Below are 25,932 nucleotides of genomic sequence, written 5' to 3'. Positions count from 1 at the left end.
GGCCGTCAGTCGGGATCTCTCTGGTCCCTGCCTGGGCCCAGGGGGCGTGAGCTCTCCTCGCACCTCCCAGAACACTCTCTCCACGTGCCCTCCGTGGTGTCTCTTCCACCACTCACCAACGCGGTGCTGCCCTCGGCCCGTCCTCAGCCCTCTGGTTCTCGGCCCCTGCACATGAGCGCCCCAAGTCAGGGGCTGCTCAGAACCACCAGCGACCAGCCGCAGGGACTCACGAAGGCTAGCCAAGGTTCCTGACTCGGGCCAACGAGGTGGCTGAAAGAGCCTCTCTTCCTTTTCCTGCTGCGCTTTCGTGAGAAGGGGGCGGCTCCCCGCTGTGCTCAGGCGCTGGGAGGGTGCCAGTCTCAGCACCTGATACTGAGGGCTGGTACCTGGGACAGGCCTCCCGGAGCCTGGTGGATTTGGTCTCTGCTGGATTTGTTCTGTTTGTAGAAGTCAAATATCATCAGAGCTGCGTAGACTTTCCCAACTGTCATCTCGTCAGCTGGAGGGAAGAGCAGGCAAGGGGGAGAAGACAGAGACCCGAGCTTGGAGGAGACGGGGACAGAGAGGCCACAGAAAGTGTGTGGCACAGCGGGGTGAGGACACATGCCCCCCAGAGGACTAGTGGGCATACTCAGGCAGGAGCATGTGTTTTGGTCAAAGGGACTCATCCCCTCACCCCCAGTGGTGCCTCCAGTCCTGGGCACTGGAGTGCAGACCCCCACCCCCGCCCCACTCCAGCCAGTCTCCTCCTAGCCAAGGGCAGTCAGAGCTTATCTTTAGCACCTCCTCGTTTTTGGTATCTCTCACTGTTGGGAATTCCCCTGTCTCCTCTCTGGGTTGTGTGAAGTCAATTCCCCACACTGAGAGTGTGGGGGACTTTGCTCCACAGAGGAACACCATGCCACCTTCTCCCATGACTCCTGAGCACTGACTTTAAAGACCAGTATTCCCTGCAGGTGGAAACCGAGTCCAGACTCTGGAGAAGGTGAACCCACCTCTCCAAGGTCACTGGGTAACACTCTGCCCAGGGCCACCTTGCCCTGCCTCCAGGTGGGACATGAAAGGGAGACTGTTGCCCTCACTTACGTTTATGGGGTGGCACCAATAAGTCCAGGGTCTTCTGGGGCAGGTTGGCCCACACGGAGGAAATCTCCTTTCTCAATTCTGCATCACACTGGTGCTGCTTCGTGCCGGCTGGGGCAGGGTGGGTGGGAGGGGGAAGAGGGGTGTAAGTGCCCCTAGGGAAACCAGCAGAGCTAGGCAGGCAGGGGAGACATGACGTGGGGGAGGCGGGGCCGTGGAGGCCAGTCAGAGCTGCCCCTGCCAGGACTGGTGTCCAGTGCATGGGGTGGGAGAAGGGGGGCATGGGGCAGGAAGGAACATGGTAATGTCCGCACACTCACCCATCCACTTGCTAACGCACATGGAGCACCCACCCCACATCAGGTGCTGTTCCCGGTGAGAGACAGCCAAAGGAGCTGCCCTGGGAGGATCATGACTGTCACCCACTGCACAGGAGGGACACCTTCACAGTCCAACGTGGTGGGGAGAGGTACAGCCAAGGGGGAGGGAGGACAAGTGTCAGGAGGCCACAGTTTGGGGCAGGGTGGTTGGGAGAGGCCTCACAAGCAGGTGGCACCACATTCATAAGACCCTGAAAGCAGAGGGACCAGCTCTACTGTTGCCACAGGGGTCAGGCGGCGAGCACCAGAGCAGCGGGTGTGGTGCTAAGGCTGAGACAAGAGGCAGGCGATGGAATGCACTTGTCAACCTTTTCCTGACATCAGGCTCATTCAGGCTTCCTTTGCGTACTGGAAGATTCCCCTGGGATTCTTTCTGGAATTCCCCTTCCCAGTCATCCCACCCCACGGATTCCTGGGAACCCACGTGGTGCAGCACCCACCACCACAACCCTGTCATGCGACATGGCACCACTGCCCTCGGCCATTGCTGATGAGCTTCCTGTGTCCGTCACATTGCCTTCTGCAGGCCATCACACACGTTTCGGCTTTGGGCCCTGACTTCCTTCACTTGGCAGGTTATGGCGAGGCGCCCACATCGTGGGACGTGCCAGCAGTCTGTCCGTATGCCGCTGAACACCAGCTCACAGCACAGACCACACACAGTGCATCCACTCGCTTGATGGACATCTGCAGTGTTTGTAGCGTGGGGCAATCACGACTGAAGCCACAGCCCTTCACATCCGGGCTTCTGTGCAGATGCTTCTACTTCACCCACTTTCTATTGCTCTGACAGTTGCTGGTGCCGGGCACCTCTGCACGTCTTTATTGGCCCCCATGTATCTATCTTCCCTGGTGATGTGTCTATTAAAGTCATTTGCCTATTTATTGGGCTGTTTATCTTCTTATTGCTGGAAAGCATTCCTATATCACTGTGCTTTTCACAAATATTTTCTCTAAGTCTTTGGCCTGCCATTTTATTTTCTTAAATATCTTTTGAGAAGCAAGTTTTTAATTTTGATAAAGTTCAATTTATCAATTTCTTCTTATATGGCTCATGCTTTTTGTATCTTAAAATAATCTTTGCCAAACTTGAAATTGCCAAGACCTTCCTCCTATTTTCTTTGGGAGGTTTCATAATTTTACGTGCATGCCTATGATCCAGGTCTATGAACCCAGGAGATTTTTGTCGAAAGTGAAAGGGACAGGCTACAGACTGAACGGTATCCCCTTCACAAGCTGAAGCATTGCGCACCACCCCCCACCCCCGGCCCGTGTGACTGTGTTTGCATCAAAGAGGAGGGAATTAAGGTGAACTGAGGTCCTAGGGGCAGGCGCCTGGCCCAGAGGGCTGGTGTTGTCAGGAGAAGAGAGGGCGCACACTTGCCATGTGCTCTGAGAGGAAAGGCCATGCGGGCGTGAAGCGCAGGAAGGTGGCTAGGCACAGGCCAGGAGGACATACCCCAGAAGGAAACCTGCCTTCCTGGAACCCTGATCTTGGCCTCCAACCTCCAGAATGTGAGAAACGAGTTTTTGTGTTTAAGCTACCCAGTGCTAGTATTTCATTACGGCTGCCCAAGCTGAGTAAGACAGTGAACATCCAGACTTAAAAAAGTAATCAGCACATAACTGTCTGAATTTCTCCAGCACCATCTGTTTAAAGAAGTTATCTTTTCTCCATTAAGTGTCTTTGCAACATCATTGAAAACCAGTCAACTCTATAAGGAAGAGCCCCTTCCTGAGGCCACCACTGTCCTCCAATCTCGTCCCTGTCTTGTCCCCAGCGCTGAATGTCTTGGTTGACACAGCTTTACAAAAGTCTGACTCAGGCAGGTGAGTTTTCCAACTTTGTTCTTTTCAAAATTGTTGTTTCTCAAGTTCTTCTGCTTTTCTACATGCATTTTAGATTTGGTTTATAATTTCTACTCAGAAAGCCTGTTTTGATTTTGACTGGACTAACATTAACTCTGTTGATCAGTACTGGAAGAATTGACATCATAACAACATCAAGTCTCCTGATGCATGAACATGACGTACAGCTTGATTTGTTTAGCTCTTTGATTCCTTTAGTCAATGTTTTGAAATTTGCAGCATACAAATATTATATTTTTTAGAGTTTCCAGCAATAAGGAAGATTTTATGTTTTGGGTGTTATTTTAATGGAACTTTATTCCAATGTCAGTTGTTAACTGATATCCTGTGACCTTGCTATACTCACATATTAGTTTTATCCCTGTATCTTGTGACCTTGCTATACTCACATATTAGTTTTAGTAACATTTTTATGGCTTAAAACAATAAAAATGTGTTGTCTCAGTTCTGGAGACCAGGAGCTCAAAGTGAAGGTCTCAGCAGAGCTGTGCTCCCTTCAGTGAGGGAGAATGAAGAACCCTTCCTGGTCTCTTCTTAGCTTCTGGTGGTTCCCATAAATCCTTGGAATTCCTTGGCTTATAGTTGCCTCAGTTTTATTAACAATTCATTCAACTTTTTGGAATTTTCCTCATAGATAATCATGTCAATTGTGAATAGAGTTCGTTCTACTTTTTCCCTCCCAATACCTACACCTCATTTCTTTTTCTTGGCTTATTACACCAGCTAGGACCTCAAGTGCGATGCTGGACAAATATGGGGACAGCAGACATCCTTGCTGTGCTCTTGACCTCGGAAGTAAAGGAGTCAATCATTCTTTGTTAAGTACGCCATTAGCTGTAGGATATTCACAGATATCCTTTACCAGGTTGAGATAGTTTCCTTGAATTTCTAGTTTATATAAAATTATTAAAACCATGTTTGTTTAATTTTGTCAAATGCTTTTTCTGCATCAATTGAGATGATCATATAGTTTTTTATTTTTTAATATATTACATTGTAATAATTGGTTTTTACATTAAAAAAAACTTGCATTCCTGGGACAAACCCTACTTTTGTCAAGTACTATTTTATAATGTGTGTGTGTGTATATGCAGCTGGACTCACTCTGCTACAATTATGTTAAAAGTTTTTGTATCTGTGTTCATGAGAAATGTTGGTCTGTAAGTTTTCCCCCTACAAGGTCTGTCCGGAAAAAGTCCAGCCATTGTTAACACACCTAGAATGGTTTGTGCGACTTCGGTGTCACCTGGTAGCCAAGGAGAGTGGACTGGAATGTGCATGCATGAACAATGACGACTTCACTGTACTAGTCAGTGGGGGTGGTAGACACTGCTGAGTGAGCATGTGTACTGTGTGACTGTCACATTCAAAATGACTGAGCGAGTAGAGCAATGAATCTGCACCAAATTTTGTGTTAAGCTTGAACATTCCTCTGCAGAAACTATTTGGATGATTCAAAAGGCCACAGCTGTAGGCAACTGGTGATTGGCAGCTTCTGCTCATGCGTCACATCTCTTGCAGAGTTTTCTGGCAAAACATCAAATCACCCAGGTGACTCAGTCCCTCTACAGCCCAGATTTGATGCCCTGAGACTTGTGCCTTTTCCCCAAACCTTTGAAATTACCTTTGAAAGGGAAGAGATTTCAGATAATTGATGAGATTCAGGAAAATACGATGGGGCAGCCGATGGCAATTGGGAGAACTGTATGAGGTCCCAAAGTGCCTACTTGGAAGGGGACTGAGGTGTTATTGTCCTATGTACAGTGTTTCTTGTATCTTCTTCAGTAACTGTCTCTATTTTTCATAATATATGGCTGGACACTTTCTGACAGAATGTCTTTGTTCTGTTTGACAGCAAAATAATGCTGGCCTTGTAAAATAAGTTGAGAAACACCTTCATTTTTCTTCTTTCTGGAAGAGTTTGTATGGAATTGGCAGTACTTCCTTCTTAAATGAATGTTTGGCAGACTTCACTGATGGAACTAACTGGGCCTGGGATTTTCTTTGTTGGAAGGTTTTTAACTATGAAATTAATTTCTTTAATAAATATAGTAAGCCCTGGCTGGTGTGGCTCAGTGGATTGAGCACCAGCCTTCGAACCAAAGGGTTACAGGTTCGATTTCCAGTCAGGGCACGTGCCTGGGTTGCAGGCCAGGTCCCCCAGTAGGGCCTGTGCAAGAGGCAACCACACACTGATGTTTCTCTCCCTCTCTTTCTCCTTCCCTTCCCCTCTCTAAAAACAAATAAATAAAATCTTAAAAAAATATATATATAGTAATATTCAGTCATATTTTAGTTCACCTATTCTTGAATAAGCTTGATAGTCTGTGTCAAGGAGTTTTCCTATTTCCTTAGAGTTCCAGGCTTTGGCATCTCGTTGTTCGTAACATTTCCTTGTTACCCGTTCAGTGTCGGCAGGGTCTGCAGCCATGTTTCCTCTTTTGCTATTAGTTATTTTTATCTCATTTTTGTCTTGATCCATCCCAATAGAGGTTTGTCAACTTTACGAGTTTAATTTGTAACTTGATGTTTCTGGCCGTCAAACTGTAGGAGGGCCAAGGGGGCAAGAGCACCTCGGCCTGGCAGAGGCTGGCACACAGCAGCCTGGACCAAGAGGTTCCGTGGGAGAAGGCAGGAAAATGATCATATTCTGGATATACTTTGAAGGTAGAGTCAGAAGAAGTGTAAGAGGTCAGATATTGGTTGCAAATGGGGTAAAAAACAAAAGAGAAGATATGACCCACATTTTCGTCTAGAGCCCCTAGAACAACAGTTTACACTGAGGGGCTGGGAAGACCACGAAGACTCTCTGGAGCTCACCTTCAAGCAAGTGAGCTCTGGAAGCCTACTGGGCCTCCAAGTGCAGCGGGCAAACAACCTGGGGTGCAGAGGGGTTCAGAAGGAGGCCTGGACTAGCCACACAGAATTGGGAGAGCAAACTGGAATTCACGGTGCTGAGAGCCACGGGAATAGATGGAAACAACAGAGACAGCCGTCAGAGAATGGGGGACCAGCTGAACCAGAAGAGACACAAAGGGGGCCAGGGAGGAGGGCGTGGGAGCTGAGAAGATGTGGCAGACAGGTCTGTGTGGTGAGGGCTGAGATGGTAGAGGTCAAGGGGCGCTTAACGAGAGCAGTCATGTGGTGCTGCGGGGACAGCCGGCTGCTGACTGGGACAGAGAGACCAGAGGCGACACACACCAGCCTCTCGAGGAGTGGTTCGCTATGAAGGGAGGGAGACAAATAGGGAAGGTGATAGGCGGGAAGAGAATTTTTAAAGATGGGAGACATAATGGCACGACTGTGTACCGACAGACAATCCAGTACAGACAGAAGGTGACACGGCGAGACGCAGAGCAGATGACAGGGACAGGACCTCGTGTGCAAGGTGGAGACTGGCCTGGACTCACCCGTCACAGGAGTCAGCCGAGCTCAAGGGTACAAGTGCAGGGAGGAGGGGGTGTGGGGGACAGGGGTGGTGCAGGCCCCCCTCTGGTGACTCCAATGTTCTGTGTGAAGGGGAAACTGTCATCACACAGGGTGAGGGTGGGGAGCACGCGCTACAGCTTCGTTCTCTCTTCGACTTCTCACAAACTACGTGGTCTTCTTGCTGAGCTCAGGAGAGGGCCCGACATTGCACTGGGCTTGCCAGGAGAGCAGTAATACGGGCCATGGGCATGGGGCCGGGCCACACTCCAGCTGCAACTGGCAAGAGCCTGGGCAACCTGGACCGACCGTTCCACGTCACTGCCCTCAGTGTCCTGGCATGGAAAGGGGGCGCTGCAGCGCTGGCGCACAGGGTGGTCCTCAGGAGACAAAGCCAGTGCCCCGGACAGACGGGCCCCTGTGCCCCTCCCTGCCCCCCACCTGGGGGGAGGCTCTGAAGGGCCCTGCCTCAGCACCTCTGCCCGGAGGCTACTGTGCTCACCTGGAGCCAGCTTGATGTCCAGTGCAGTCCGGATGAGGGCCATCAGCGTGGATGTGAAGTGGACAGTCATGTCCTCGCTGGAGATGGGCATGTTCATGCGGACCAGGCGCTGGGGACAAGGGGGGCAGGTTAGGGCCAGGCCTTCCAGGGGCCCCACCACAGGGCCATTCAGTGCTGGAGGCCCCTGGAGGTGACCCCTGCAGGTGTCTGGGACAGAAAGGTCCAATAGAGGGGAGTTTTGCCAGCATTCCCATTCACCCCTGACTCCTCCCTCCCATGAGCTGAGCCGAGGGCTCTCCTGGCTACAGAAAAGCATAGGGCCAGGCAAGGACTCGCACCCTGGGGCCAGCCAGGAGCTCTAAACAATAGACTTCCTCAACTGAGGACCTCCGCACCCTCTGGCCATGGCAGGGCAGAGGGCGCATGGCCATGACTGGGCGCACGGATCTGCGCACAGGACTAAGGCTGCTGCTCCCTGGGACAACCCACAGACAGGAGTGGAGATCCCTGTCCTTACTCCTCTGCCAACCCCATCCCTTCCAGCCACAGGCTGGAGCCCGGACAAGGGGTGGGTAGCTGAGAGCACAGCCTGGGCAGCAGCCCTCAGCCCCAAGGAGGCTCTGCTCTCACCAGCCACCCAGGGAAGGGGCCTGGAAGAGAGACAGGGTCCAGGTGGGCAGACCCAGAAGAGCTGGGACTGCATGGGCCTTGGGCTCGGCCAGCTGCGGGATGGTGGGGGCGGGGGTTGGCAGGAACAGGCTCGGGCAATTCTGCAGGAATACAAGTCCTCCAACCAGACCAGCTGGGGGCAGTGCCCCTGCAGGTATGAAGTCCCCTTTCCCCTCCTCAGTCTCCAAGAGGCAGAGGGGTACAGGTGTGTCTGCAACGTCCCGAGCACGAAGGGGCACCACATCCCACCTGTCCTTTCTCAGCAGCCTCTTGACCCTTCCACAGAGCGGGAGCTAGAAATAAGGGCACAGGGCCCTCTGTGTCTGCTGACCCACTGCCCCCAGATGTAATCCTAAGCCTGATGGAGCACGTGCCTGCAGACACGAACCCAGACCCTGTCCCTGAATGCTGGCAAAGCCCCGCTCGGACATCCGGTCATGGTCCCAGGACCTCACGTGGCACCTGTGTGGCACACACCAGGAAGCACGGCATCCCTGCAGACCCGCTGGGCAGCAATGGGAGAGGCAGGGGGTTCCCCTCCAGGGGACTCAGGGATCACGGAGCAGCAGAGGAGGAGCAAAGCAGGTGATTTCCAAGAGAGGAGGGCTCCATCCAGGGCACCTTCCCCCAGAGGGCCTGGAATCTCAGCGAGCAGCAGATGGCCAGACAGACCTCCGTGCGCTGGGTCTAGACCCTCTTGGCCACAGCACCCTGTGCATCTCCTACTCCCTCCCCAGCTCGCCAAGCCCATCCACCCCCTCCATCCTGGCCTCTGCATGCCCAGAACCTTGGAGTCAGCCAGCACAGCTGGGGTGGGGCTCCAAGGCCACCATGGGCCCTGCAGCCCTCTGGCCCTGGTATTGGTGTGGACAGAGCTCTCCTTCTTGGGGACAAGGTTGCGGTGTTGCATGCAGGGCCTCCAAGAAGCCAGATGCTCATGCCAGGCAGGGGGGCTGAGGGAGACACCAGAGGCACCCACTCCACCCCCAAAGGCTGTGCTGGGCCAGGCGACAGACAGGATGGAAGCAGAGCTCAGAGACAGGCAGTGTGGACAGGACCAGAGAGACAGAAGCTCTGGTGGGAAGCTCACTCAGAGAGAGGGAGACAGCAGGAAGGCTCCAGACACATGCTGGCCATTTGCTGGGGGTACGGGGTGTGGGAGGACTTTCGGGAGGCAGGTGCTGCAGGATGCCAGGGGGGTGGCAGGATCCATGGGCGGGTGGGAGCAGGCTCGGGGCTGGGGCCATGTGAGGAGGGAGACCCAGAGGTGTCCCTCAGTTCACCCCCTTCCTACAACTCAGCCAGCTGCATCCTCAGCGATGGGGGCGGGGAGGGGGGCATCATAGGGCCACCTGGGCCTGAGGCTGCTCCCTCTGCAGCGACCCTTGCCGGGTGCCTCTCCCTGACCTCCTTCCCCTCGAGGCCACCACGGGCTCACAAGGCCCTTCAGATGCATTTTTCTCAGGCTGCGGCCACCAGGCCTGGGATGCCTGCAGGTATGTGGCTGGGTGCCTTTCCCGCCTCAGACCCCTCTCCCCAGGGAGGCCCGCGGGTGGGACTGCGCCCAGAACAGAAGCCTCTGCTGCAAAGGCCAGCCTGCGCTCTCATTCCAGGAAGGAGAGGGAGGGAGCAAGGGCAGGGGACACTCTGTCTCTGTCTCCCTGAGCCTCTCAGGGCTCCCGGGGCCACCCTGGGGACAAGGGGCCGGTGCAAAGACACCACTGCGGTGTCCGTGTCCCTCTGTCTGGGGAGAAGCAGAGATGGCTGGGGCAGAGAAAAGAAACAAACAGTGAGACAGCGGAGTGGCATACAGACAGACGGACAAGCCCCGACAGGCGACGGGAGACCAGCCCCAGCACAGACAGCCTCTGGGGAGCAGGGCCAGGGTCTACCTTGTACGCCACTCGAGCAGGGCATTTCTTCCCTAGCCCCAGGGGTGGGGACATGTGTTTCAGCATCTCGAACATGTCACTGTACGTGATGCGCCCACTGGAGGCCCAGCCCAGGGAGGCAGAGGCAGAGGATCCATGGGGGGCGGGGCGGGGGGAGGAAGCAGAAAAGAAAACAGATCCATTAACCAGTGTCGGAGTGAATACTAGAAGTATGGTCACGAAAGTAGGGCCTCTCTGCTCCGCTCGGTCCCTCGTGCCCCCCACCCCTGCACTCCAGCCCCGCAGTGAGCGGGTGGCTTCAAGCTAATGAACATGGAGGGGTGAGGAAGGGCTGCATCCGGGCGCCTTTGGGTTGTTAATGTCTGCTTCACACTTTCAGAAACCACAGGCAGCATCGAATCAGAAAAGAGCCGCTCCAGAGCAGGGAGCAGGTCGGCAGGGCTGTGGGACCGGAGGCCAGCCCAGAGCCTCCTCGGACACCCAGCTCCCCTTAGCGCTCGGGCTGCTTCCCAGGGAGCCAGCAGGCTGACAATGGAGGAAAGTCCACAACAAGCAGGAAAACCAGAGCGAAGCTGCGCTGCAGGGCGCCCCGGGGCTCCAGACACCCTGAACGAGGCACGTCCCTGCTCCAAGCCCAGAGACGCCCGAGGCCGGCCCAGGGCAGGGCTGCTGCTGGGGTCAGGACTGGGCAGGACATGGGGACTGCGGGTGGGCGCGGGGTGGGGGCAGCCACTCTTGCCCCCTCCTCACACTGCACCAGGGGTAGGGCAGGGGCCAGCATGTGGCTACGGCTCCAGATTCGGGAGTGTCCGGTGGCCAACGACCATCTCTTCCCCAGGGAGATAGGCCTAAAGCCTTACCACCACCCATGGGACCTGCCTGTAGGACCTGTGTGGGGTCCCAGAGACACAGTCATTTTCTGGCCACTGGGCCTGGCCCTCTGCCCAGGGCTCCCAGCCTCAGCCTTCAGATCAATTCGGAGGGGAGGCAGGAGGGCCCTCTCCATCCTTTGCACCCCTAGGGACCAGAGACCCCAGGTTGTTGGGCTCTTGGGACCCAGAGGGGCAGCAGCTACTGGTCTGCTTGTGTCCATGCCCTCTCTTCCGGGCCTTAGGCCTCCAGTTTCTCTGACCATCAGCCCATCCTCGAGAGCTGGAGGGTAGTAGGGGAAGCTGGGCGAGACCTGGCCCCTGGCCCCCACCCAGCAGCCGGCGGTGGAGCTCACCGTCCAGCCTGAAAGCGCCGTGTGCGCTGAGTTGCAGGCTCTGTCCCGGCCAGCTGGAGGGTCAGGGAGGTTAGCTGGGGACTAAAGCATCCAGGAGTTGTAGTGCGGGGCGGGGCGGGGCGGGGCAGGGTGGGAGGACAGAGGTGCGGTGTCCTCATTCCCAAACCAGGCAGGGAGTGTGTGCTGTGTTTGGCTTCGGGTAGGGAGGAGTATGTCAGATGGAGGCTCTGAAGTTGCAAACCTTGTAGGCCAACCTACGAGGGCACTTCTTCCCTAAGCCAACGGGTGGCGCAATACAACGCAACAAACTGTACATATCCTTATAATGAATCCGGCAACTGGAAAGGAAATGTCACAAGTTATGCAACCGAGGCTCAGGTGCCCGTCCTGCCACCCGCCCTACCTGCCAGGTGCTGGACAGGCAGCTCCCTGGTGGGGCCTGGGTGGGGAGCCCCCGGAGCAGGGCCGGGAGCAGTCTGTGGGCTCCGCGCACACACACAACCAACCCCACCCCACCCGGTGGCGCTCACCGGACCCCTGACAGTGAGCTTTCTAGAATCCAGGGGGCTCTCCAGACAGTCCCCACCTCCCTGAGCCAGAGCCCTCCCCTGGAACCTGGGGTCTCACAAAGGACCCCCTTGCCCCAGGGTTGGCTTCTCTTCCCTGAACCATGTTCTCTCAATCCGATCAGCTCCCAACGTGAGACCTCACTTCTGGAACCAGGTGGAAAGAGCAGGTCCCACCTGGCCTTGCCCCAAGTCGTGCCAACCTTGAAGGACCAGAGGGAGCCGGCCCCTGTCTCCTCCAGTTCTGGCCTCACCTCTCTGCTGCCACCAAGCCCCTCAGGTACCACCACATCAAAACTGTGGGCCTGACACTGTCACTCGGACTCAAATGCTGTCCCCATGGTCTATGAAACAAGGTCAAAGCTGCTTGTTTCACGCAGTCTCTCCCTTCAGCCAGACGTGCTCAGCTTCTACCACTTGCACCTGCAGCTCTGTGGCTCTGTCCACCTGTCCACCATCCTGCCGCCGTCACTGGGGTCAGACCCCACCCGATCTGACTCACCCCCACAGACACAGCCCGGACTCGCAGGATGGCTCCTCTCTCCACAGAGACCCTGTGGACACCGTGCCCCAGCACACCGGATGCTCAGCATGCTCACTGCACAGGTGGACGTGCATCGGGACGGGCTGATGTCACTCACAGAGGGCGTGGCTGGGGTGCCCCTTTGAGTCCACTCACCACAAAGTTCCGAGGCAATAGCGGGGGGCGGGGGGTACACGCAGGGCAACAGACAGAAAGCAGGGGCTCTGAGCCTCCTCCTCTCCCCCAGCACACAAGGATGTGTGCACATGGACACACCCCCAATACAAAGGCGCTCACACGCAGTACACACACATGCACAGTTGTGTGGAAGTTCACACAGTCACACGGGTGAAAACACACACACACAAAGAAACTCCACGAAGTCCTGCTGCTGTTTCAGAATCTCGCCAAGGAGGACCCAGCAGAGTGGTCCCCTGGGGGCTGAAGGGGACCGCACCCTGGCATCTGTCACAAAGGCCAGTGAGCCTTCAAGCACCATCCATCCTGCTCAGAGGCCCCTGCTGGGCCTTCCCTCCTGGTGTCTGAAGCCACCTGTGTTTCCAGCCCCGGCACCATGGGAGCGGTGAGGTGGGTGGGAGCTGTGGTCGCACCTCTGCTCTGGGTGGACCGGGGTCCTGTGGGGTGCTGGCGGGCCACTCTGTGCTGGGGCTTCCGCTGGGCTGCCTGCTCCCCCACTGGCACTTCTCTGTCCCTGTCCCTGACAGCCGTGCCCTCCCAGGGCCCCAGCTGGGAGCTCTGTGCATGAGCGCCAGCCAGTCTGACCGGGGTTGCTTCCTGGGCAACCTGCTCTGCTCCACCTGCGCTGCCTGGGGGTCCCGGGCTTGCGATTCACACCGACCGGGAAGCGTCCTCCCCGCACAGGCCTGCACTGACCTGCCTTTCCTCGTTGGCCCAGGTCCCATCCCAAACAATCTGTTTTTCTGGCAACACAGCCTCCTCCAGAGAAAACGCGCTGAGAAGTAGCAGTGTCCCTAAGGCCATGTCGGAGTGAGTCTCCTCCTGCCAGCACCACAGTCTGGGCAGCCTGTGTCTGAGAGGCGCTGGGTCTGAGTGCGGCCACCCTGCCCCCCAACCCGATGGGCCTTCCCGACCAGAGAACCTGTGATGGCCCCTCAGACAGGATAACAGGCCTCTCTGGGCCACGAACTCAGCCTCGCGCACCACGAAACATGGCTTGAGGCAGTGCCTGTGTCCCACTGGGTGAGAACCGTGGGGTTCCACTACCGGAAACACCCCAAGACATGGACAGGGTGGCACCTTCAGGAAGGTGGCTGATGAGGGGGTGCGGGGGCCGGGGGTCAGAACGCCCCAGGCACCCTCTACATGCGGAGCTTCCAGTGCTCACTCACCACAGGGGCATGAGCCCCTGCCTCAGGCCTCCGCCGCACAGGGGCCACTCGAGGACAGGGCAGGACATGTGTGTGGGCCCGTGCACACCTGGGAGTCAGGTCTCTCGGCCCCTCCCTGCCCTCACTCCACTCCAGCTCCATCCTGAGATGTGAACGTGTGAAGATGCAGGTGAATGAGTAATGACACACACACAGGCGGGACCCACACACGAGTGCGCCACAGGCGTGTGGGACTCTCCCAGGAAACGCGGTCTCCAACCAGCTTCTGACCCCAAACCACCTTCATGAGATCCTTGCTCCCCTTGGAAACGAACCCCCTCACTCAAATGACAGGCACAGTCTTCCCACCGCACTGAAACACACACGACACCCCTCCTGGCAGCTCATCCCGTCTCAGTAAAAGCTCACCGAGCACCCACCATTAGCAGCCTGAGCTGTGGATGCAGAGGGGCACATGGCTCCTATCCCCCAGAGAGAGGGCAGAGCGCCCCGGGGCCCACGGAGGCCCAGGAGATGGCCCCCAGCTGTCTCCAGGAACCATGATGATGGGCCACCCAGTAAGGGCCCTGAGCCTCACAAATGCCCTGAAAATGTTTAGAGACCCCCAGGTAACATCCTAAGGGCTGGGCTGAGGATTCAGAGAGAATTTCGGAGCGTGGGGAGCTTCCACAAGTGCAGGGAGGGTGAGAAGGAGAGCACCGCCCAAGAGGAAGATGAGCGCCATCCCACAGGGAGTGGGGATCCTGGGTCCCAGGCCCCGGGAGCAGGGCGCCTCACTCACCACGCAGCCGGGTCGTACTCAGCCCAGACCCTGATGAACTCGTCCAGGTGGTGAGGCCCTAGGATGGAAGAGTCCCGCGTAAGGTACTCAAAATTGTCCATGATCACAGCCACAAAGAGGTTCAACATCTGCAGGACAGGAAGGAGAAGAGGTGACACACAGAGACCTCAGCCTGCCCTCCCGGCACCCCGAGCCCTCCAGCCGAAGTCTGCGGGGAACATCCAGGAGACAGAGCTCAACCGACTAGGCCAGAGCCTGTCCGGAGCCATCTCCCCGCAGCCCAGCCCACTGCTCCTCTCCGACCAGCCCCTCGGACCAGCCCCTCGGCTCTCCCCTACCCCCGGCCGCTGCTGCCCCTCCTCCACCGCCCAGACCGCGGCTCCTCCCCCACCTGCCCCGCTGCTCCTCCTCCACCGCCCAGACCGCGGCTCCTCCCCCACCTGCCCCGCTGCTCCTCCCCTACCCGCCCCTCTGCTCCCCCCGAACCGGGCCCCCACTGCTCCTCCTCCACCTGCCCTGCTGCTCCTCCTCCACAGGCCCCGCTGCTCCTCCCCTACCCGCCCCTCCGCTCCTCCCCTACCCCCGGCCGCTGCAGCTCCGCCTCCACCGCCCAGACCGCGGCTCCGCCCGCACCAGCCCCTCCGCTCCTCCCCCACCTGTCCTGCTGCTCCTCCTCCACAGGCCCCGCTGCTCCTCCCCCACCAGCCCCTCCTCCACCCTGGCCCCCGCTGCTCCTCCTCCACCGGACCCCCTGCTCCTCCCCTACCCCAGCCGCTGCAGCTCCGCCTCCACCGCCCAGGCCGTGGCTCCTCCCCCGCCCAGCCCCCCGCCGCTGCTCCTCCTCCACGCCCCGCCCGCACCAGCCCCTCGGCTCCTCCCCCACCTGGGCCCTAACCCCGCCCCGCCCACCCCGCTGCTCCTCCGCCCCCCGGCCCGTCAGCGGCCGCAGCCGCAGAGGTCTGACACTAAGCATAGTGAACCTCCGAAGGCTTTCGCTCTTGACTCTAGGCCGGGTCTGAATCAGGCCTCTCATCTCTTGACCACAGTCCATGCTGCTGTCAGGTCCCCCGCCACCACCAGCACCGCCCCGCCATCCCCTTCCTCCGCTCTGAGCGAGCCTTCCAGGGCGGCAGTGGGGCCTGGGGCCGCACGCTTGAAGGCTTGCTCACGGGAGGCCCATTTTGAAGAGCAGGGTCAGCGGCCTTCGGCACGTGCACAACGCGGCGCACCCGCCCGGCCCCTGGCTCCACACTGTTCCCGGACCCGGAGGGCGCCTCCTGCAGCCCCTTCCCCTCCTCCCATGCTGGAAACCGCCAGCCTCCCGCGGTATCCGTCCAGTGGTGTGTTCGGGTACTTCCCACACAACGAGTCAACCGTGCAGCACGGCCTCCGGGGTCCAGCCAGCTTCTGCACTCGGCCTGGTGTTCCGGGGAGTCCCTCGCACGGCGGCGGCGGCGGCGGCGGAGGCCCACTCCCGTCCGGGGCTGCGTGGCGCACGGGCAGAGGCCGCGGCTGTCCCTCCGCTCCCCCTCTGACGACGCCGGGCGGTTGCCGCCTCTTGCTCTCGGCTGAAGCCGCTGTGGACGTCCCGTACAAGTCGGCGAGGACATCTCACTTCTCCCGCGGGGAACTGCTGGGCCGTGCGGTCGGCACATCTGTGCTTAACTTGGGGGGAAAGTCTACACTGTCCTTTCGGACGCCGCTGCCGTTTCACATTCCTCCCTGGAAATGCACGAGTTCCTATTTTCCTTGTTCTTGCCACCGCTTGTTATTTCCCGTGAAAAACCCACCACAACCGCCACCCCATGGCCGCGAGCAGTATCTCGCTGTCGCTGGGACCTGCATTTCCAGCGCGGAGGCGGGGAGCGTCTTCACGCTCTCGGCGGCCCCTGGTATTTTCTCTCTGAAAAAAGGTCTGTTCTGAGTCTTTGCCCATTTTTATATGGTTGCTTGTCTTCTGGTTGTTGAGCTACCGGGTTCTTTATATATTCTGGATATTAACCCCCTCTAAGATAAGTGATGGGTAAAAACATTCTCTCCTAGTCCTTAGAGACTGTTTTTCACATATTGACAATGTATTGTGATGCAAAAAAGTTTTCAATTTTGACTACTTTAGCTTATCTGTTTCATGATGCTCATGATTTTGGTAAGTCTGAGGTCTAGATTTTTTTTTCTGCATTTCCTTGTAAGAGTTTTACAGTTTAAGCTGCTATATTTGGGTCTCGAATTGGTTTTGAGTTGCTTGCACAAGTGGATGAGGTGAGCAGCCCACTTCACCCGTTTGCACACAGAGGGCCAGCTGTCGCGGCACCACCGGTTGAGGAAACCATTAGTCCCACACGGAGCAGCCATGGCCTCCTGGGCAAAAATTTCTATGTGGCCACACTGTTTTGCTTACAGGAGCTTTATACTTAAGTCGTCGGGAAATGTGCATGTTCTGTTTTTCTTCTTCAAGATTGTGTCGGCTGTTTGGGCTCCTTGAAATTCCATATGAATTTCAGAACAGGCGTTTCCAGTTCTGCCAAAAAAAGCTGCTGGGATCCTGATGGGGGGCGGGTATGACACCTGCCAGCCGCTGTGGGGCGCTGTCACCTTCTGACTCACAGACAGGGACGCCTATCCACTCAGTCAGGTTTCCTTGTGCTGCTTTCAGTAACGTTTGCAGTTTTCAGTGTGCAAGTCTTTCACCTCCTCCCACGCATTTTATTCCTGTGGATACGACCGGGAATAGGTTTATTTCTCGACTTCCTTTTCAGGTTGTTTGCTGCTGGTGTGCAGAAACACACCGATTATCGTGTGCTCATTCTGTGCTTGGAACTTTGGCAAACTCCTTTCTTAGAGATAACGGTGCTCTGGTGAGAGCGTGTGCGCGCACTTTGGGATTTTGTTTGTGTGCAACAATGTCATCTGCAAGTCCTCTTCATTCAGATGCCTTCATGTCTTCTTCAGGCTTAAGCTGATAGTCTTTCCAAATGGAATATGAGGTCAGCTGTGCATTTGCATGAAAGCTCTTTATCATGTTCAGGAAGTTCCCTTTTTCTTGTTCAGTGCTTTTATCATGAAAGTGTCTTTAATTTTGCAAGTGCTGTTTCTGCATCTATTGCAATGACCACGTGGGTTTTTCCTCATTAGTGGGGCTTATTAGATTGGTTGACTTTCGTGTGCTGCTCCGTCCCTGCATCCCTGAGAGGGTCCACCGGGCCGTGGTTTGTGACCCTCTGTGTTGATAAAGTCAGCCTAGGCGTCCTGTTCGGGACATTCACACCTACATTCACGCAGGACGTGTGCGGTTTTCTCCTCTGGTCATGTCTTTGTCTGGTTTTGTGACAAGATGGCACTGACTTCACAGAATGAGTCCATAAGTGTTTCCTCCTCCCCCATTCTGTCAGGAGAGTGTGCGAGAGACGGGTGCTGATTCCTCCTTTACTGTTCAGTCGGGTTCACCAGTGATGCATCCCACCCTGGACTTCGTTTTTAGAGGGTGTTTTTCATTAGTGATTCAAACTCATCACTTGTCACAGGTCTACCTGGATTTTCTGTTTCTTCTTGAGTCAGTTACAGTGATTTGTGTCCTTCTAGGAATTTGTCCATTGCAATAGCTTGGTGCAATAGCGTGGACAGGCCAACCACGGCATTTAACGCTTCTGAGCACCCGATTGTTCACGGTGATGAGGGTGATGCCCATCCCCGGCTCATCATCTTCAGGAATCCGTGAGACTCGGCACGGCATCTAAGTTAGTCACTGTGAGCGGGCTGTCCTGCCCACCTCTCCTCAGATCCAGGTGGCTGGATCCCAACCTAACCTGGTCCTGCCAGACATCCCCAAATCACAATCCCGTTTTTACCGCCATCACTTCTCTGTCAGACCAAACCAGACCTGAGGGACTCTGGGCACAAGTCACCCAACAGACCTAGAGCCAACAGTGTGGGGCCAGGAGGACTGCTTCCAGCCTGTTCCCTTCTCTGCTTCAGGTGACAAAAAGGCCCATTGGGACAGCGGCCACCAAATGCCCACTTCTACAGGGAAAAGTGACATCGGAATCCAGGGGATTCCCCAACTCATCCTGAGCACGTGCAGGGAGTGTGGGTCTTGTGGGTGGCAAGTCACCACAAATCTGGCTTCTGCGGGGCTTCACCTGCAGCCAGGAGCCTGGGGGGGCCGGGCCTCCCTAGGGTGTGCTCAAGTCTACAGCCAGGGCTCCTACAGCATCTGGTGTCTGAAATGCATGGAGACCAAAGCCCCACTACCTATAAGGCACTGACTCTCCAGAAAGCCTGCCCTCCCTGCTGCCCACAAAAGGTCTTCTGAGACCTGTCCAGTGTGGCCCAGTTGGTTGGAGTGTCATCCCGAAGGGTGAAAGGTCACAGGTTTGATTCCCAGTCAGGGCACATGCCTAGGTTGCAGGTTCAGTCCCCTGTGGGGATGCGTATGAGAGGCAACTGATCGATGTTTCTCTCCCTCCCTTCCCTTCTCTCTAAAATCAATAAGCATGTTCTTGGGTCAGGATTTTAAAAAAAGAGTCTTTTAGGGATCAGAGGGAGGGTGACCCCAACATGAACTTTCTCTGCTTGGTTTCTGGCAATTAGTGAAACAGTTTTTTAGACTTTTCTGTATTCCTTTGTCAACATGCAAGCTCATCTGTCCCAAACACACACCTCTGCCAACCACCCCACCTTCACCGCACCTTCAGGACTCAGTCTACCCTCAGCGGAAGCCCTCACGTCTTCGTCCTGGGTGTTCTCTTCTGGCTCCAGCTGTGACGTGGACGTGCCCCTCCCCGCCGTCCTCTTGAGAAAACACGACCCTGCTCTTCCGTGCTCAGAACCTACAAACTTCTCCCCTCCCTCAGGGGAGATCTGGTGCCTGGGTTGCTTTTCCGGATGAAACGTGACTCTTATCATCCTTGTGGTTGTTAATGCACACAGACGCGAGGCAGTTCCAGCCTGGCCTCTCTGCTCCTTGGCCTCCCATGCCCCGCCCACCATCATCTCAGCTCCTTATTCCATCGACTGAATGCCAAACTTGGCCCTTACCAGAGATACCTCTACTGCCTGCAAAAGTCCTAACTCGGGCTGTCCCACTCCTGGCCCGTGTCGCCTATTCTTCTGGCTCCCTTCCCCTGACACTTGTGCTCCACACGAGGTCCTCAATCCGGGGCCCTGCACCCCCACCCCCAGTCCCCTCCCTCTGTCCCCAGCTTTGCTCCTGGATCCGGTACTGAAATCCCTCACATGACCCTCCTCTCCCCCCTTAGACTTGCCTGGGAAACCCCAAGTCCAGACCACACCCTTCTCTGCCCACAGCACCAAGGAGTGAGTGTGGCTGGCCCTGCTCAGTCGTGGCCACGGACACGCCATGTCTGCTCTCGCCACACTGCTCGGCACTGCTCATGGCATGAGCCTGCTGCGGGAGGCCGGGTCCCGCATCGCAAACGCCTGTCCTCATGACCACCACGGTGGCCTCCACCTCCCCTCATCCAGTGGGCACCTCTCAGCCAGGCTCATCTTCCTTCACTGCCCGACAGCCTTTCCTGTGTCGACATCTCCTCCCTCGGCTGTGGAGCGCTGCCCCCGGGTCTCCACCGGCCTCCCTGACAGCTTCTCCACCTCTGGGCCGGCGCTCCCATCCCCAGGTGGCTCCCGTCCCCAGGTGGCTCCCGTCCCAGGTGCCTGCGGAGCTGCCTCAGTCTTCAGTTTCTCAAATCACACTCTGCCTGGGCTTCTTAGAGTCGGGGGCACACAGAATCACGTGCGAAGTGTGTGAAGACCCAGACCCTTGGGCCCCTCTCCTGGAGACCCTGACACAGGGAGTTTCTGAGGCCCTGGATTCTGCATTCTGCTGGAGTCCGGGTGGGGCTTCAGCCAGGGGTCTCTGGACCACGGTCTGGGTACCAGGGCCAGGGGAACGTCATCTGGCCCCAAAGACAAGCCAAACACTACTGAGGACGTGCCGACACCTGCGGCCCAGAGGTCTGCAAGGCGTCCCTGGTGCTTCCCTCCCCAGTCCCATCCCTGCTGCTTTTGTCCTCCCATTCACCTGGGAAACCTTAGGACACAGCTGTTCCTCCGTCACCCCTCCTGCCAGCTCCACCCTTAGACTGCAGCCTGGCGGCACTGACACACTCCCTGCAACCCTGCTCTAGGCCACTGCCACCCATTGTCCCTGCTCCCTCCACGCTCCCCTGACCAGCAGCAGCAGCAGAACAAGGCCCTGACAGGGCAAGCAGACCATGTCCCACCCCTGCTCTCGTCCCCCGGAGGCTCCCGATGAAATCCTGGAATGAAATCCAGTCTGTTGCCAGCCCAGTGACTGCTCCAACCAAACCCCACGGGCTCCGCACGGCTCAGCCCCTGCACCAAGGCAGGGCCTGACACCCGTGGCGTAGCAGCCAGGGCAAGGCTCTGTGGCGCTCACCGCTGGGTGGTCCCTTCAGGGCACATAAGGTGGTCGTGTCTGAAGAATCAGCTCGCAGTGTGACCCAGGTCATGAGACGGGGCCCCAGGAAGGACTGAGATGGGACACGGGCCTGGCGGGCACCACGGCGAACTCACCAGGAAGGAACATAGGAAGATGAAGGAGACAAAGTAAAAGTAGGCGAAGTCGCTGCCGCACTCAGTGGCGTTGGCGTGCTCATCACAGGCCTGGTTGCTGAGACAAGACAGCATGATCTCGTGCCAGGCCTCGCCGGTGGCGCTCCTGAGGAGAGGGGCGTGGTGAGGCCTGGGTACCCGCCCACAGAGAACCACAGCCAAGAGGTCTGGGTCACAGGCGGCTCCTTCCAGAACAGAGCCCTTGGGCAGCAGACCTTCCAATGGCTCGTTTCAGTACAAAAGCAACCCGGAGGCCAGGAGGCCAGGAGGGAGCCGCACCAGGCACCCCGCCGGGCACTACAGAGCCACCTTGGCCCGCCAGACTTCCCGCCCCCTCACGGCCGGCCGGGCCCCTCCAGCCATCACCTGCCTCCTGCCTCTCCCTCTCACCACATCCTGTCCGTCCATCAGCTCATCTCCCAGCGAGAAACAAACCTTAGCACTTCCTGCCACCCGGGCTCAACAGCAACCGCCACCCTGAGTTGCTGCAGTCTCTTCCCAACACCTGCCCCGTCCCGCGGCCTGCAGGGCCATGAGAAACAGGCCAGGTCTCGCCACTCACAGCAGAAGCCAAGATCACGTGACTGCCCACAGCCCCATGGGGCCTGCTGCCTGCCCCTCCTGACCCCGAAGGCCGTCCTGCTCAGCCACGCCAGCCACGCTGGCCTCCACTGCTCCCTGAACTCACCTCAAACCCCCCACCCTGTGCAGCCACCTGAAGGGCCCTCCAAGGCAACCAGCCACAGAGGCCAGGTGCACAGCAGAGCCCCAGGCAGGCCAGAGGCCTGGGTCCCCTCTGTGCACCTGTGTGTCCCACCTGGGCAGAAGCTGGGCCTGGTGCCCACTGATGGTGACCAGGGACGAGGGGCCTTCTACAGGGAGGCAGTTCAGCCTGTGCCACACCTGATGGGTGAGGGTGCCCACATGTGACCCAAGGATCCGGGAGGAAGAGAGACCTTTGAGACTGAAGGCTTGAAACCCAGGCCCACACCTGAGGCATGCCTCGGATCTTTCATGGCGCGGGAGGGATATCAGTGGCTGAGAAGAATTAATGGCCTAGCCAAAGTTCAGAGGACAGATGCCATGCGGGGCAAGTGCGGGCCTCAGGGGACTCGCTCCTCTGAAACAGAGACCGAGGGTCAGAGGACTGTCCCCACACAGCTCAGCCCACCCAGTGAGGTCGGAGGTTGCCCCCAGCCAGAGAAGAACTGGAGCCGGGCCCCAGGGCAGACCCGCAGCCGCCCAACTCAGAAACCCTCAGGCAGGTGGGCAGGGTCTGATGTCCCTCTACCAAGCTCTTCCTTCCTGCTCGTCACGGGGTGGGGAACACTCTGGAGGCTGCAAGACACAGCCCCTCCCCATCCCTTGTGCCTCCTCCTCTGTTCTCATACTGGGAACACCAGCAGCCCCCAGCCTCAGAAGAGCCCGAGAACGGCGGGACCAGGGTGCCGAGGCCATCCTCCTGGGAGGCCTGAGCCTGAAACAAGCCCTGTGCCCCTTGGGGCTCCACCATGGGGCTGGGCCGCCCCCCAGAGCCTAGGGCACGGCAGCTCCTTGAGCAACCGAGGCGAATGGAGATGCCCTCCAACCAGCAGTGTGGGCCCACCAGGGCCTTGGGTCACTGAGCTCTACCCTGTGTCATCGGCGGCTCCCTGCTGCCCAGCTTCTCCGAGCCCACAGGTCCCTGCAGTCAGGAGGTGCGAGACCAGAGGGCCTGAGGCCAGCACACCATCCAAGGCCCTGCGGGTGTCTCTGTCCTCCCAGACCTCTGTGGCGGCAGCTTCTCGGGCGGCCTCTCGGCTGCAGCCCGGAGCAACAACAAGGTGGGGAGGCCCACCCGGCCCGGGCCCCCAGGTGACCTGTCTGCGGGGCGTTCCCTGCCCAGGAGCCCTTAGGAGCAGACAGCAGAACAAGGCGACCTCCCACACCACACACCTGAACAGCAGCATCAGGGCTTGCAGAAACGTCCGGAAGTTGTTGTGCCTGTTGATGCTGGTGTCATCGTCCAGAGCGATGTTCCCGAACACCTGGAACGGGAGCGCAGGCTACAGGCCAGCCCGCTGCTCCTGGAGCCGGGGCCGGGGCCGGGCACGGAGGGTGTGCGTGTGACCGGCGACAGGGGCTGCCTGGCTGACTGCCCGTGGGTCGGGGCAGGGCCCAGAGGAAGCCTCCTGCGGGCCAGGTGACCTCCAGGAGGGGTACCGGGAGCCAGGCAGACAGCCTCGGGCGGCACACAGGACTGTACCGGCAACTGCTCTGGTAGGTCAGGCCACAGCTTCTCTCCAAATTTCTGGGCAAATGCCACCATGGGCTTTTTCTACGTTTCAGTTTATTTTTTTTCAAGGTTCAAAATGCGAATGTGTCAGTAACCGTTCTTAGCTTAAAATCTGGAATCTAGAGCCCTGGCTGGTGTGGCTCAGTGGATTGAGCACAGTCCTGTGAACCAAAGGGTCACCAGTCCGATTCCCAGTCAGGGCCCAGGCCTGGGTTGCGAGCCAGGTCCCCAGTGGGGGGCGCACGAGGTGCAACCACACATGGATGTTCCCTCCCTCTCTTTCTCCTTCCCTTCTCCTCTCAAAATAAATAAAATCTAATTTTAAAAATCTGGAATCTAGCTGGAAAATGTATGAATTGTCACAATCCATTGAAAGCAAACCCCCCGACTTTATGTTTCTGCAAAGCCGGCCCACAGCAGGAATAGCGTGCTCGTCTCAGAGTGTCAGGTTCGGGCCCTGGCAAGCAGGACGACTCTTCAGTACCAGACGGACTTCAAACTCCCGTGCTCAGCTCACCTTGAACACACTGGCCTTCCCACCACATTCGCCTCTGGGCCCACCTGCCTGCCACCCCTCCGTGGGAAGTGGCCAGATGACAGAGGTTTGTAATGGGGACACTGCTCTTATCTTTTCCATTTTCCTGAATAATGGACACAGCGTTCCCTGGCCGAGTGAAGGCAGCCTACATTGTGCGAGGTAGACACGACATACGCCGGGAAGGGATCTGACCCTGCGAACTTCGGACACCTGTCCCCGCAAAGGAGTGGAGGGCTGTCCCTCGGAACTGCTGCCAGACCAAGGCAGTGACCAGCTGCTGCTCCCCCGGCCGAGCTCGGACACTCATGAACCTTGGGGCCCAGCGGCCCCTCTACCATGCACCTGGGACACCCCTAAGAGCAGGCACTCCTCACCCACACCAGTCTCTCTCAGGGTCAGGCTCCCCAAGTGCTTACGTGGCACCTGCTCACAGAAGTGTCTGCTAAGGGTCAGCCCGCCACTACTCCCCTGAGGGCCATGGCCTGGCCCTACTGCGGCCCAGAGGGCGTGCGCACCTGCATGCCGATGATGGCGTAGATGAAGAACAGCATGGCGATCAGCAGGCACACGTAGGGCAGGGCCTGTAGGGCGCGGGGAGGGGGTCAGCCCCGGGTCTGTGGGCAGACGGAACGACCCCAGACCCACCCCACTGGCCAAGCCCCTCCCCCAGGCGACTGCCTGGTTCCTCCAGCGAAACAGCAGGGCCCACCCAGAGTGCTGGGAGTGTCAACAGTATACTCTGCGGATAACATGCGAGTCCTCAGAAACACCACCAGGACGGCAGGTGCTGACAGGTGTGCACACCGGCCCCAGCCCTCCGAGCCGGGCCAGGCCTCACCTTGAAGGACTGCACGAAGGTCCAGAGCAGGATGCGGATGGTATAGCCCTGGCGCAGCAGCTTGATGAGCCGGGCGGCGCGGAAGAGGCGCAGGAAGCTGAGGTTGATGAAGTTGTTCTGTGGAAAGAAGGTCGTTCTCTGACCTTCCGAAGTCAGCCTCTGGCTCATCAGTGGCAGCCGAGCTGCTCCCCACCCACCTCCCCCAGCACCCTGGTGGTCCCAAGAGGAAGATGGGTGGAGAGAGAGATTAAAACACAGTCATCGCTTCGGTCTAAGCAGCTGTCAGCCACGAGAAACCCTTCTGTGAAGCGTGTCGTCACAAACCCATTCTCATGCAGCAGGTCAGAGACCGACCCCACCTGCCGGGAGGGACAGAGAGGTCTCCCAAGTGGCTCCCTGCTGCCGGGTGGGGCTGCTGTCACCTGTGTGGGACACCACCGACAGTCCGGGCGCTGGGCAGGGCTGCTTCTCCCAGGGGCGCCTCTGAAGGGGCCTGCCCTACCATGGCGGCCTCACCCTGCCCTCCCCCACACAGCCAGCGAAGCCCCCGCCCACGGGTCCCCGCAGGGGCAAACATGTGCTTTGGGGCCTCTCCCACCCCTTGCAGACAGGTCACCCAGGAGGTGAGTGCGAGGTCCTGCTGCTCACGCCGTGGAAGCCACCTTGCGACCCACAAACAGGTCTCTGCTCCGGACGGCCCGGGACACCTACCGCTGCTCTCTCCTCCAAGGGGCGTGAAATCCACAGAAATCAACCAACACTCTCTGTCTTCCACAGAGAACCTGGGACTGAGGCTTCCGCCTGGCCGGGGACACTGTGAATTATCAGTGCCTCCCTCTCGGAGCCAGGCCTGGGCAGTGTCCCCGAGAAGTTGGGGTGTATGTGGATCAGGCTGCCTCCCACACCCATCTGCTGAGACTGGGGCCATGCCGCCCGAACGAGGGCAGTTTCCTGTCACTATTCGACCCCCAGAGGACGGGTGGCGTGGGCTCGGACAGGCTGTGCCACCGGATTCGGGGTGTGACGGAGGGCAGAACATAGAGGCTCACGGCGGCAGCATGCGGCTGGGCCTCGCTCCAGGGCTGCCTGTCTGGTTCTGAGTGACCACCCATGCTGATGGGAGTGGCCCTCTGGCCCCGACCTGTACCTCATCTGCCACTTCCCTGGGGCGTCTGCACTATTAGGGGCTGACCTCTTGGTTCCCAGCGGGTGGCGGGGACCTGGCCTCTGCTGGGGAGAGACCTGTGGCTGAACAGCACACAGCTCGCAGGAGGATGGGTTTTGGACAGTGACATGGGATGGGGGGTTCGACAGGCTGAGGGGCAGCCAACTGTGGTCCAGGCCAGCGAGAAGCAGACATGGACCTCCAGTGGGACCCAGGGGTGCGGGCTGCGCACAGCTCCC

At 58.1% G+C, this 25,932-nt stretch overlaps 1 protein-coding gene across 9 annotated transcripts in view; it reads right to left on the bottom strand.

Annotated features, from left to right (window-relative positions):
- CACNA1B (calcium voltage-gated channel subunit alpha1 B) overlaps positions 1 to 25,932 on the bottom strand; it is a 126,005-nt gene that overhangs the window by 9,678 nt on the left and 90,395 nt on the right. For all 9 annotated transcript variants that reach the window (XM_045846035.1, XM_045846036.1, XM_045846037.1 and 6 more), the window contains 9 exons: positions 24,529 to 24,645; positions 24,206 to 24,271; positions 22,813 to 22,904; positions 20,839 to 20,983; positions 14,287 to 14,414; positions 9,822 to 9,918; positions 7,261 to 7,369; positions 1,087 to 1,194; positions 387 to 499 (listed from right to left, as the gene is read on the bottom strand). In XM_045846035.1, the coding sequence (XP_045701991.1) occupies positions 387 to 499; positions 1,087 to 1,194; positions 7,261 to 7,369; positions 9,822 to 9,918; positions 14,287 to 14,414; positions 20,839 to 20,983; positions 22,813 to 22,904; positions 24,206 to 24,271; positions 24,529 to 24,645 (975 nt within the window). The remainder of the gene's footprint in view (positions 1 to 386; positions 500 to 1,086; positions 1,195 to 7,260; positions 7,370 to 9,821; positions 9,919 to 14,286; positions 14,415 to 20,838; positions 20,984 to 22,812; positions 22,905 to 24,205; positions 24,272 to 24,528; positions 24,646 to 25,932) is intronic.

The sequence above is a fragment of the Phyllostomus hastatus genome, unplaced genomic scaffold (assembly GCF_019186645.2).
Source record: "Phyllostomus hastatus isolate PE091 unplaced genomic scaffold, TTU_PhHast_1.1 phas_contig_495, whole genome shotgun sequence".
NCBI classification, from domain to species: Eukaryota; Metazoa; Chordata; class Mammalia; order Chiroptera; family Phyllostomidae; genus Phyllostomus; species Phyllostomus hastatus.
The sequence above is the reverse complement of the archived record's forward strand: the minus strand, read 5'-3'. Positions and strand labels throughout refer to the sequence as shown.